Source organism: Enhydra lutris, unplaced genomic scaffold (assembly GCF_002288905.1).
Source record: "Enhydra lutris kenyoni isolate GAN:26980312 unplaced genomic scaffold, ASM228890v2 scaffoldscaffold54, whole genome shotgun sequence".
Classification (NCBI taxonomy): domain Eukaryota; kingdom Metazoa; phylum Chordata; class Mammalia; order Carnivora; family Mustelidae; genus Enhydra; species Enhydra lutris.
Window position 1 is genome coordinate 7867312 of NW_019154138.1, and position 13137 is coordinate 7880448.

Here is a 13137-nt window from a genome sequence, read left to right on the forward strand (position 1 = left end):
CTAGAGGCCGCGGGTCTGGGGCCAGGCCTAGAGGACACAGATCCCTCCCGGCACAGACGAGCTCCTCCGCCCCTCAGCGCCACTTTGAGGACCCCTGGGATGGAGGGGTGGGTGTTCAGATCGCCGGGCCCAACCCCGCGGCGTCGCGGCGGAGCGCGGGGCACGAGCCGCCGTCCCCGCGCGCTGAACCGCGGCTCGCCAGCGCCACCCCCAGCGGAGCGCAGCGGCTGCAGCTCGGCCCCGGCGCCTTCCTGTGGCTCCCCGGCTCCCGGGTGGACACGGCGGTCGGTGCGCAGGAAGCAGCCAAGCCTCGCCTTCGGAGCAGATGCGTGGGGTGTACGCCCGCCGCCTGCAGATGCCAAGGGTCAGACGGAGCGCATTTCCAGGCGGAATGCAAGGGGAACTGAACCTTGGCCTCGAGGGGGCGCTATTCGGGCTGTTCGAGGGCCAGAAGGCTGCCGAGAAGCCCCAGGGTCGAGACCCTACCAAAGACCAGGGCTCGGAGAGCCTGGATCTAGCTAGAGTCCTGGGGAGGCTGGGGTAGAGAACCAGATTCCGGAAGACAAAGACGGCCGGGACAGTGGGACGCACCGACGCTGCCCAGGCGCGGCCCCAACGAGTGTGGGGCCTGTGGCGAGAAGAAACTTTCCCGCAACAGAGGGGCGGGGGAGCGGGGCTGGAGGTTTCTCCCCTGAGCCGCCGCTCCCCTCCACCTGCCAGTGTTCAACCTCCGCCCAGCCTTCGCCCACCCCTGTTCCCGCCCCTCCCCCGCGCGCCTCTGTTCACTTAGACTCCTCATCCCTCTCCTCTCCCCTCCTCCTTCTCCCTCTTGCCTTTCTCCCCCACTTTTCTCCTCTTTTTTCTCTTATCTCTCCTTTTGTATTCTCTCCCCCCTCGCGGCCCGGCTGGCTTCTCTCCTCCTCCGGGCCGCAGGGGAGGAGGTAAACGAGCTGCGCCCGGGGCCTGCGCGGCACTGAGGGAGGCGTTTCTCCTACTTCTCCCGGGTAATTTGGAGAGATTGTATGTGTGCGCGCGCGCGCGTGAGCTTAAGGCGAAAAGGGGTAGGATCCAGCGCCCAGCAGAGAGGGTCGGGGTCTTTGACGTTCCTCACCAGCTGCACAAATCTCCCGAACAAGTGTGAGTGTGGGTGAGAGTGTGCGCGCGCGCACGGGCTGGCTGCGCTTGGCACGCTTGGTGGCCCGGGGCCCCAGGGCCCGGGGGCCCGCCTGGCGGCCCGGGATTACCGTGACGTCACACTGAGCCTCTGGCCACCTTGGACTGGGACACCTCGGGAGCCGCACAGCCCCGCGCCGCGCCTCACCTTGCTTCGCCACCGCGCGACTTTGGGAACCCGCATCCTCTCCCTTTCCTTGCCCATCCATGGGCCCTTCTGTCTTCCGGACCACGCGGGTCGGAGGGGCGCCTTCTGGAGCGCAGGGCTCGGCAGCCGGACTGCCCTCGGTTCTGCCTCCAGTCGTGCCAAGCGGGCGGAGGATCCGGCGTTGGGAACCCGCTGCCTTGTAAGGAACCGAGGCGGCGCACGGCTGGAGGCGCAGAATCGCGGGGCTGAGGCGGCAACTCGCAAGAGGAGAAGAAGGCGGTCCAGGGACAGCCACCATGTCCTTCCCGCACTTTGGACACCCGTATGGCGGCGCTTCCCAGGTAAGAAGTGCCTCCATGGGGGATGGGGGCAGACTTGGGGGGTGGGTGTGCCTAGTGCAAGCGCCCGCCACTGGGCGCCCTCCTTTCGCACGAGTCTCCCGGGAAGCCAGACTGTGCAGGTACGACGTACTACAGACCTCTCAGACACCCCCAATCTCTGGTAGAGAACGTTCCATTCCCCCAGAGCAAGCTGGAAAATAGTGTGACCCGAAACTTGGGCACCGACCACGCGCTCGGCGAAGTGGGTGGGATATCGAGACCTTCCAGACAAGGCTGCCTTATTGTACAGATATCGGAGGTGACCCCGAGAGCCCACCTCACCATTTTTCAGTTGTTTACTAGTTGACTTCTGTTCTTATCCTCTCTCTCTTCTTTGAGGGGGTGCAAGCTCTCTGCTTCTGGTTCCTTCGATTTTTCCAGATTTGGGTGGGTGTTATGCAGTGACAAGGGTTTCTTGGGGGAAATTCTGGGGACACCCACGACTGTTCTCCAGCTTCTGCCCAGATTGTGGGGTCTGGTTCCAACTTGACCTCTGACCCACCTCGTGATCTTGGACAAGTCTCCCTGGTCCTCATTCCCTATCTGTAAAACGGGAGCAGGAGTAAGATGTGATGGTGGTCTCCAGGGCTAACTTCTAGCTCTGCCTTTGTAGGATCCTGAGATGGGGGTGGCGGGGGTGGTGGGGGGAGGGATAGGCGAGGGAACCAGCGGAGTTGGCCTCCTGTAATTCGCATTTCAGAATGTTCTCTTCGCCTGGACCCCCGGGACCCTGGAGCCTTAGCAACGTTTTAGGAGTATCTGTAAGGGGTCAGTTTGGATAAATTGCGCCTTAAGATAATTCCCATCCCAGCCGAATGCTCCAAACACGGCGGCATGTAGTCGATGTGGAATGAGGGCGGGATCCGGCAGTGCACCTCTCTCGCCCCATAGTTTCTGGTGTCTGCAAGTTCCAGCGCCACTTGCTGCGAATCCGCCCCACGCTCCGTCCCAGATGTGGCCTCAGGCTCCACCCCGGCGGCCGCCCTCTGCTGCGCATCCTACGACGGTCGGCTGCTGGGCAGTGCACGGCCAGAGCTGGGCGCAGCCTTGGGCATCTACGGAGCCCCATATGCTGCCGCCGCAGCTGCCCCAAGCTACCCAGGCTACTTGCCCTACAGCCCAGAGCCGCCTGCGCTATACGGAGCGCTGGTGAGTACACCCCACCGAGCCTGGGTCTGTGCTCCAGGACCCGTGGGGCCACTGGCCATGACTGCAGCAAAGAGGGCAACTCAGTGTGCTATCTCCAAGGAAAATCTAGGAAGGAGGCAAAACTAGGAGGGAAGGAGATGGGTAGGATTGTGTATAGCCCTGGGGAAGGGGGGGAAGAAAACACATCTTTGCAGCATTTTACTTTGCGGAAAGCCATTCTGATTTAAAAACATCTGTGCTTCTATTAATTCTGGACTCCGGCAGAGGTAGGCAAGGCTCGGTTTATGGATGAGGACGTTGAGATGCAGAGACGTTCAAATACCTTACCCAAAGTCACAAAGATATGAAGGGGCCCTGAAACAGCCCTGGAAAGAGTAAGGCAGGGAAGTTCCCCAGCTGGCAGGAAGGGGGTGGGGAGGAGTCACAAGTAGTAACCCTACTAGTAAGAGTTAATATTTAACTACTGCCTCTTTTGCACCAAGAGTTCTGCCAAACGCTCTTCTTCAATACCCTACAGGTACTATTGTTATTCCCAGACACCAAGGGCAAGCTGAGGCACAGAGCAGTTAAACAACTGTGCCCATGTAGCCAATGGCAGTGGTGGTTCTGGGATTTGAACCAGACTTTTACCCCAGGGACCCTTAACAACTACACCACCAAGCCTCTTCCCGAAACCCAGTGTCCTGAATTCTCTCTTCCCACCCCGCCCCCACCAGAATCCACAGTATGAATTGAAAGAGGCTGCAGGGAACTTTACGCCTGGCCTGGGGCAACCTCGAGCCTATTACCCCTATGAGCCAACTCTGGGGCAGTACCAGTATGACCGGTAAGGCATGGGGGGTGCATGGGTAGCCGGCCTTGCAAGTCCTCCTCCGCTCCCCTGCCACAGGGCCCATCTGGGAAGAGCCTGGGAGGGGTGGGGTGGGAGGGTGCTTGAGGAGGAAGGAGCCCTGAACCTCATTTCCAGGCCTCAGACTGTCTCCTGCCTGCAGCCCCAGGTTCTCAGATCCAGAACTGTGACAGGTTCTCTCCCTCCCCAGGTATGGAGCAGTGGAGTTGAGCAGCACGGGCCGCCGGAAGAACGCCACCCGGGAGACCACGAGCACGCTCAAGGCCTGGCTCAACGAGCACCGTAAGAACCCCTACCCCACCAAGGGCGAGAAGATCATGCTGGCCATCATCACCAAGATGACCCTCACCCAGGTGTCCACCTGGTTCGCCAACGCGCGCCGGCGCCTCAAGAAGGAGAACAAGATGACGTGGGCACCCAAGAACAAAGGCGGGGAGGAGAGGAAGGCTGAGAGTGGAGCAGAGGGGTCCCTGGGCTGTCTGAACGGTGATACCAAAGGTACCAGAAATGCTCACTATCCGCCCTGGGTTTTTCCAGGGTTTTATCCAGTCTATCAGGCCCATTGCACTTCTGCAGCCGCCTTGTGGGGCAGCTTTTAGGGTGTCACTCCCTTACTTACTCTTGCATTTGTACCCATCCCCTCCTCCCCCCAAGACTTCTGGGCCTTTGCCTGGACAGTTCCCTCTGCCTGGAATTCCCCACGTGACTGACTGCTTCTGGATTTCTGAAATGTGGGCTGGAAAAAGCCTCTCCTGGCCGGCCACCCGGGCTAATTTAGCTTCCCAGTTATTCCCTAGGACATCGGTCTGTTGTATTTCGTTTGCCATACTCACCACTATGAGAAGGTAGTGGAGATCTGTCTGCCCCCTTGGGGAACAGCAGCGCCACTAAAAAGTGTCTTATTTGCTGCTGTATTCCCTAAATTGCTGAGACCTAAATGTCTAATGATGTCTGGCACATAGAGGGCACTCAGTAAATATTTGCGGAATTAAATAATACACACCAGGTACCTGTGGGTATGGAAATTCGGGGGGAGGTGGGGGAGTCCCCTTGGGTGTCTGTTTGTTTTATGGTGGAGAAACTGGGATCCAGGTCTTGGGCAGTAAAAAGTGGTCCTTTCCTTGCACCGGAAAGCAGTCTTCTTCCAAGAAGTGTGGGCGGGGCTAGGGCCTCGTTTCACTCCCAAGGGCAAGTCCCCGCGCCCTGGGGCAACCGTAAGAGACGGTTTGGCCAGTCTGGTGCATAAAGCCAAGAATGCCCTAAGTGCAGAACCATCTTGCTAAAAGCTTCTCAGGGATGCGCACTCCCGCGGATTTCCCTTGGGGCCTGGGGCTTTTCTCACTAGCGTCTGATTTCCTGCAGATGGTACTGCAAGCCAGGACGCTCGAGGGCTCCGACTGAGTGACCTGGAAGACCTAGGGGAAGAGGAGGAGGCAGAGGAGGTCGAAGACGAGGAGGCAGTAGCCACAGCTACGGACAGGCTGGCCAAGTTCCATAAAGACTCTCAGTCGCTGCCCGCGCCCTGCACCGCCTCTAGGGAGGCCAGGCTGGAGCGCCCGGAGTGCGGCCTGGCGGCGCGCCCCTTTTCCTTCCCGGAGCCCCCGGGGTCCGGGGAAGCTGACTTCCTTCAGGCGGAGCCCCGGGGCCCTACGTTGACCATGCACTACCCCTGCAGCGAGAAACCGCGCATCTGGTCTCTGGCGCACACTGCGGCCGCTGGCGCGGTGGAAGGCGCAACTCCAAACCCTCCCAGGCCGCGAAGTCCCGAGTGCCGCGTGATTCCGGGACAGCCTGCAGGCGCAGGCGGCCGATGCGCCGCGGTCTCCAGAAACTCCGGGTGCGAAGAGACTTCCTGTGTAGCCAAAGCCTTTGGAACCCGCCCCTTTGCCGTGCAGGGGATGCCAATGAACTGTGCGCCGTGCCCGCGGCGGAGGGAGCCTGCAGTGCACTGCCAGTACCCGTCTGGAGCAGAAGGTAGTTGGGTCCCCAACGGCGATGGGTGTGTCTGTTCCAAAGACAACTGCCCACCGTGCCGCCCAGCTGGCACATGGCCTCTCTGCCCCTCGGGCATGTCCCTGTTCAGATCCAGAGCAGGACTGTCCGCAGCACTCTTCGAAACTAGAGCTTAGAAATAAAAGTACCGGTCCCCTCTCCTTTTAAACCCAAGTAATAGTAAGAAGCTCAGGATGAGAAGGTAACTTACCTAGGATCACTTAGAAAGTCATGGAAAAGATGGGCAACCTAGTTCTCTGACCTGGGCTCCCGATGGGCACCATCATGACCTTTTGACTCTGACATCCTTGTCCCCTGCCTGCCCCTTGGAGGAGGCAGCTGACCCCAGCCTTGCTAGTACCAAGAGTTTTGCTAGGGCGGGGCAGGAACCAGGACTTTCCAAGAAGTCTGGGGGGGAGGAGCCAGATACATGGAGTTGGCTTAAGGCCAATGGTTAAGTCCGGCAGGCAGCCCCCTCCCGGGGTGGGGGTGGGGTGGGCACAAAACTCCTGGTGAGGGTAGCCCAGGCTTGGTGCTGTCCCCAGAGAGCACTTGTCCCCCAGAGCTCCCCCCCAACGGGGGGGGGGCAGTGACTGCCAGTCAGTGGTCTCTTGCCCTTGGCTCTGCCTGGTGGAAGAGAATTGCACCCCACAATGGGACATTCCCCAAGCATCAGGCAGCCTCCAGCAATTACTGTCAGATTCTGCTCTTCGTAGTCATTTCTCTCAGGATTACCTTCTGGATTTCTGAAATGTGGGCTGGATTAGCTACTGGCTGAGAAAATTGGGTTGCGCGGCTATTTGAATTTACACAGAACGGGGTCCAAAAGTTCCTTCCGGCAAGCAAATTGCCTCTAGACCTTGGATTCCCTTCGGACCAGACACCAGCCGACCTCCGATTTCCTGGAAATCGCCACCAAGCGGCCCTGCGGGTTTTAATCAACCTTTCCTCTCTCAGCAGGTTAGCGCAAGGGCTGCGATTTGCGGAGGAATCTTGGAAAGAAGCCCTACTTTTTCGAACTCACCTTCCTGCTCAGAAGCTGGGAGACCTGGCCAGGGACTGGGGGGGGGGGGTGTCTCTCACTTCGCCTAAGAGACAGACAAAACACACAGAAACCCTTCTACCGGCTCTTCCTGCACGCAGAGCTGGGAGAGGCAGGCGGAGGCGCTTGGAGTCAGACCCTCTGGAGGAGGTGGCGGTGGGGTACCTGGGAAGTGCCAAGGGAAGGCTGAGCGAGTGTGCCCTGTGCACTCACTCCGTATACCAAGTCTCCCTCCCTCCTCCTGATACAGGGTCTGAAGCAGCTTCTCCCGCTCACCCCCACCCCGCCCCCTTTCACTGTGTAACTTCAACGCTGACCTGGCCCCCTAAGGACCACCCGCGTCTTCTCCTCCTCCCCATTCCTTGTGTCCTCAAAAATAATCAAACCAAACCCCACCCGTATGGCGAGTCTGTGCCAGGGGCGCTGGGAGAGGCCGGGGTGGAGGGGAGGATGGAATGCGGCCAGGGATTCCGGGGATGGGGTGGCAAGAGCTGCAAAACCTCGGTCCCTTTCTCGGCAGGGAGAGGAACTGGCGAGGTTACGGCCAAGGCCACGGGCGCCTAAGGCGCCGCCCACCTGAAGTTGCCCGGTACCTAACTAGCCAAGCGGTGTGATGGCCGGAGGCTTAGTGTGCGTTGGGGGGTGGGGGGGCGGTGGGGAGGTCGGAGGTGGGGAGCAGTCGGGATATTTGGAAGATGTATTTGTTCCCGAGCCCCTAGTTGGGTTTTAGTTTATTGGGAGGAGGGGCGATGAGCATAATCCTAGTCGCCCCTTGGCACCCAGCTGGGATCCCCGAGTTTCTCCCGTGAGACAAAATGGCAAAGAGCAACAGCTTGCTGGGTCCCTCGGCGGCAAGAGGGGCCATTCTTTCCATTTACTCAAGTGCCAGCAATCACTTCCGGTACAGGCCAACCAATGGGAGGGGACGGGCTGGGAAGGGGACTCAGTGCTCCGCGGCAAGGGCGTCTGGAGCCGGGCTGGGGGAGGAGGGTTGGGAAGCTGTCCGCGCCCCGCGCAAGCTCCAGCCCTTGGCCTGGTCACCTCGGCTTGAGTCAGCGAGGGACCTGGCCGCTGCTCATGGGGAGAGAGGGAAGTGGACCCGGGATGGGGCTCTAGAGGGGAGCTGCGGGGAGCTGGTGCGGGCTTGGGAAGGCAGGGGAAGGACAGCCGGGGTGTGCGCCCACCGACCGGATCCTGAGGGTGCTGCGCCCAGGCCGGGTGACGCCTTCCCAACCAGGGCCTGGCACTGATGTCTGGGGCAGGAAGGGCCGAGTGCTCACCTCCTCAGGGGAGACTGTAGACCTCCTTGGAGACTGCGGAGAAGGAATGATTGGAAGAACAGCAGGGAACAGGCGGTGGACCACCTCCCAGCCCCACGCTGTTTTGTTGTTTTGTTTTGTTTTTTAATGGAATGACGGGGGTCAGAAGGAGCTTTAGAAATCACGAATTACAAAATACAAACCTCTTCCTCACATGAGCAAACTGAGGCCAAACAGAAGGGCAGGCGACTGGCTCAGGGTCACACGGGATCCTTGATAGAGAGGGACCCCAGCTCTCCACTCAGGGCCCAATGCCACTTTCTGGTTCATGTTCCTTTCCCTCTCTTCCCCTGGGTGATCCCTTCCCTGCTTTCTGCTTTGCTTCTGGGCAACAGCTGCTCCTGCCCCGCCCCCCCAGCTCTCCGGGGACCTCCAGTCGCCCTCACTGACCCGAGGCTTAGGGTCCGGGAAATTAAACTGCGAAAAGATAAACATTATTTCCAGTCGGCTTTGTGGGATTAACGTTTGTAATAAAGAGCCTTAGCTGGAGGTTTCTTTCAAGGCGCTCTCGACCCCGCCCCCTCCTGGGGGGCCAGGTAGACCCCTCCAGAGGCTGCCCAGACAGCAGAAGCGCCTTCAGAGGGCCTCTGGCTGGGAGTAGGGCTCCAGCTAGCCATTTTGTGGAAGGGAAAGGAACTCAGCACCACACTGAGTCAGCACCTGGAGAGGGAGGGACCCTGAAGGCCAGAGAGCAGAGCTGCACCTAAGCCCCAGGTCCTGTGGCTGATCCTGGGGGAGAAGAGAGCTCTGACCTACACTCTGCCTCCAGTGGTCCATCCTTTTAGTGAGTCACTTTTAGTGAGTCCTAGGAAAGGAGGCCCACTTGGATCTGCCTGCCTCCCCACCCAGGACCTCAAGAAGTTGTCTCCCTGGCCCCTGTCTATGAGGCCTAACTGCTCCCCACCTCTCCCAACCTGGAGCAGGAGCCTGCAGCCCAGGGTTGTCCCAGGATCCAGACCTAGAGCTGGGCTGCAGACAGTGGGTATAGAAAAGGCAGGAAGAGTGGCTGGAATCCCAGAAGAGAGCTTGAGCATCTCAGTGCCAGGTCTCTTTTGCTGTGGCCGTGGACACGCCCCTTCCCCTCTCAGTTTCCCCAGCTGCAAGATACAGGCAGAAGCCTTTGCTCCATCCTAGTGTGGGGTCTGGTCCTGCACTGGTGGCGAGCTCCAGGAATAAGGGGGAAGGCCTGAGAAAGGTGCGTCTGAGCCTGCGATTATCCCAGCCTTGGACCCCCGTGGCAATCTGTTCCCACCATCTCTGCCCCCACTGACAGCCTCCTGCAAATCTCCCAATATAATCTCCCAGAATCATATTTTGAATACTATTTTGATTAAACACCAGAGCAGGGGGAGGGAGGACACAGCCCCCTTCTCCCCCAGCTGAGCCGGCTGGGCCCAGAGACAGCTGGCATGTGAGCTCTACAAAGGGGGGAGTCAGGAAACAAAGGAAGATGACGTTCTCAGGTTCGAACAATCTTTAGGAGCTGGCCCTCCAAATTTGCTTGATGGCCACAGTGCCCCTTCCTTGGACTGGGGAGCACTCCAGTAGGAGGCTAGGTTGAGAGGAGAGACTGAACCAAGGGAGTCTTCTTTTATTGATCCCTCTCCCCTGGGAGTCACTTATATGGCCAACGGACTCACTCGATATTCTCTATGATGACTTTTGGTTCTAAGATCCTATGACCTTGCTAATGATAATGGAGCATCTGGAGTCCTTACCCTGTGCCAAACTCAATACCATGTCCTTTAAAGACTCTGATTCATTTGTATGTCACAACAGTGCTGGATAGCATTATATTACACTTCCTGCTATGCCCATCTCCCAAATGAGGAAAGAAGCTCAGAGAGATGAAGTAAGTCCATGTCGGTTATTCAGCTAATGAAGCAAAGTCAAACTCCAAATAGGACTTATTCTTAATGGCTAAGCTCTACTCCAAATGCATTCTATCATTTTTTTATTATTCTATTTTTTTAAAGTAGACTCCACGACCAGCATGGGGCTCAAACTCACGACCCTGAGATCAAGAGTCCCTTCCTCTCCCAATAGAGCCAGCCAGGTGCCCCTGCATTCTATTCTTTCAAGATTCCTTATTCCATTATGAATAAGAGCCTGTGTCTCTGCGACCCTGAAAGTCTGAGCATCCATGATCTCATGCCACTGGAACTCCATGCTGACCTCCTTCCTTCTCAGGAATGTCTGATGGGAAAGGAGCTCCAGTGCCTCCTGGGTCACCCCATATACTTGGCTGAGAGCATCCCCTACCTATCCCCTTCCCCGTATTTCCCTGGGACACACCAGGTCGGTGTTTGGCAAAATGTAGCCCATGGATTTCTAGCAGAAGAATCAGCCCACAAGTGAAAGATCACACCAGGAGATCTGCCTTTGTAACAAACACCCTCTGTGGCCTGATGGGTCTCTAACCTAAGTAGCAGGGGCTGCACCTCCAGTGGCCAAGCCCTAAGCTCAGCATGAGGGTTGAGGATACCTGCTGTCGGCCCAAAAAGTAAATCACATCCCAATAACACGTGCAAACATTTCTTCCCGGACTTAATCTGGATTCACATTCAATCTCTTCATCTGGTTCAGCTCCCCCTGTGGCCCCTGCCTTCCAAGGCCAGCACCATCCCAAAGCTCAAGGCTTGCAGTGATTGGACGGGGAGGAGGCCATTTAGGACACGAAGTCCCCTCTCCCAGCTGTCTGAAGACACACGGGAATTTCAGCGTGTAAGAGAATTCTGCCCTCAAACATGAACAGGTAGTCCAGAATCCCTACCTATCAGGGAAAAGCCAACACCAAGGAGGAAAGACTGCATCTTAAGCAAATAAAAGGACCAACGGAGGAGGTAGCCCTCTTGCTGTGTTCTGACATAGCCCCTTGCTGCCTCGGCACTAGAAAGTTCTTCATTTTTTGAACCAATTTCTTTCCTCACGTAACTTCTGAAATGCAACCCCTAAACCAACAAGTCTTACTCTCCTCCATGACTCATTCTTTCTCCCACCTTCTATGCCTCCTCTTCTCCTCTCCCCACCCGTAGATATCTCCTAGTTATATGGCAGACGGTCCCTCTATCGGTGTGATCTTCTTCACTGAATGTTAAGTTGGAGATGGGAGAGAAATGGTGACCTGAGTCCTTGAACAAGTGACCAAATGTCTCTGAGACTCAGTTTTCTCCTGGTAAGTTGGGATCATCATAAACCATGTGGCTTCCTCATAATTCCTCTCACTTAGTTGCTGTAGGAACAAAGATTAAGAACAATGTTACTTGGATTTGGGTTGGTGGTAAAACAACTCCCTGATTCCTGCCAAGAGCTGGAGAGATGTTAGAGCCAAGTGGGCGCCATGTTGGAAAATTTTCCGTGTCTCCTCCTGCGTTTCTCCTTTACACCCTCACCACCCCCACATTCTCTTGACTTCTGACACTTCCGGCCACCAGTTGTGTGTGAGGTTTCTCCACACTAAGCGATATTCTGTGACAGGAGCTGGGTATCCCACCGTTTAACTCAATTCTGACACTGTCTACCTCGAGATAGCATCAGGTGGGGCAGGTTAAGGGCTCAGTCCCAAAGACAGCCCTCATTTCAGATGCCAGTCACAAAGAGTGGGTCCCCAGAGTTACCCACGACATCTGACCACTGAGCCACAAATCAGAGGCTCCCACAAACCCATTCTCAGGTTCAGCTACTCCATTAGACCAATGCACAGGACTCATAGAAAGACTTATGTTTACCAGTTTATTAAAGGACATGACAAAGAAGACAGATGACCAGCGAGATGAAGAGGTAATGGGTGAGAACTGGGAGGGTCCAGAGCCCAGGAGCTTCTGTCCCCATGGAGGTCGGGCATGTCACCCTGCCTCTATCCAAATGTGCTCACCTGCCCCAAAGCTCTCCAAACCCCATACTTTGGGGATGTTTATGGAAGCTTCATCACACAGGCGTAAGAGATAATTACCACCATTTTTAGCCTCCCTCTGGTCTCTGGAGATTGGAGGTATGGATGAAAATTCCAAACTTCTAATTATGACAATTTCCCACCCAGGACCCCATCAAGAATCCCCTCTTTAGAATAAAAGACACTCCTATCACCCAGGAAATTCCAAGGGATTTAGGAACTCTGTGTTAGGAACTGAGGTCCAAGGATAAATATTAGAACAAAAGATATTCCTAGTGCTCATAGCACTTAGGAAATTACATGGATTTTAAGAGCTCTGGCCAAGAACCAGGGGCAGATATGTGTGTATGGTGTGTGTGTGTGTTTGTGTATGTGTGTGTGTATATATGAGTGTATGAGTGTGTGTGTGTGTGTGTGTGTATACATGTCGATATAAACAGATAGGTAACCTATTACATATATATATATATATATATATATATATATATATATATGAAATCTGTTATCTTTGTATAATCAGAGGATTGAAAGAGAGTTGAAAAGTGGATAGTTTGAGTTCTTCTGAGATCCGGCATTATTTAATGCTGTGACCAACATTGATGGTACACGGCTGGTTCACATTCTACCCTTTGGTGAATTATTCTGTGTTCATGTGAAGGGTGACTATTACTCAGGAGACCTTCAGAGACTGATGTCTTCCCTCATTGCCTGGGACTGTCTCCAAATTCCAACTTGGCTTTATTTAAAGTCTTAGAGAGCCTGCCTGAGAACAACGATGCCAACAATGATAATGATGATGGGTCCAGAGCAATAGTTCTCAACCTTTGAGGTTCATAAAATAAGCCAGAGAGAGCTTCTGTTTTGTTTCAGGTTTTCACATCAACACCTGGGCTAGACCCCAGGCCAGTAAAATCCAACACAAGAGCAGTCATTGATTTTGCTGATGGATCTGCCTCTTGGGCAGGGTTCAGTGAGAATGGTTTGTTTCTGATCCATTTGGTATTAGAAGAGGCAGCTCGATTAGAGTTCAAGGATCCACTTCCAAGGAGGACCTGAGGCTCCGCCCCCCAGGAAGGCTTCTACCCTCTCTAAGGGCTGCTTGAGGGGCCTCACATCGTGGTGGCGAGGCTCCGGGAGCAAGTATTCCAAGAGGTCTGCGTGGAAGTCTCAAGGTCTCTTATGACCTAGCCTC

The 13137-nt window shown here is 55.9% G+C and overlaps 1 protein-coding gene across 1 annotated transcript; it reads left to right on the forward strand.

The window, feature by feature from the left end:
* The first annotated feature begins 1617 nt into the window (after positions 1 to 1617).
* On the forward strand, positions 1618 to 6657 carry LOC111157334 (iroquois homeobox 6). The gene is made up of 6 exons (XM_022518656.1): positions 1618 to 1662; positions 2593 to 2850; positions 3567 to 3676; positions 3891 to 4198; positions 5063 to 5674; positions 6653 to 6657. The coding sequence occupies exons 1-6, from the start codon at positions 1618 to 1620 to the stop codon at positions 6655 to 6657; spliced, it is 1338 nt and encodes a 445-aa protein (XP_022374364.1).
* The last annotated feature ends 6480 nt before the right edge of the window (positions 6658 to 13137 follow it).

Bases quoted from the DNA above. Each gene is read 5' to 3' on its own strand.
- LOC111157334 (XM_022518656.1), top strand. From the start codon at position 1,618: ATGTCCTTCCCGCACTTTGGACACCCGTATGGCGGCGCTTCCCAG. The intron at 3,677-3,890 runs GTAAGGCATGGG...CTCCCTCCCCAG, and splicing joins GGGCAGTACCAGTATGACCG to GTATGGAGCAGTGGAGTTGA. The intron at 4,199-5,062 runs GTACCAGAAATG...GATTTCCTGCAG, and splicing joins TCTGAACGGTGATACCAAAG to ATGGTACTGCAAGCCAGGAC.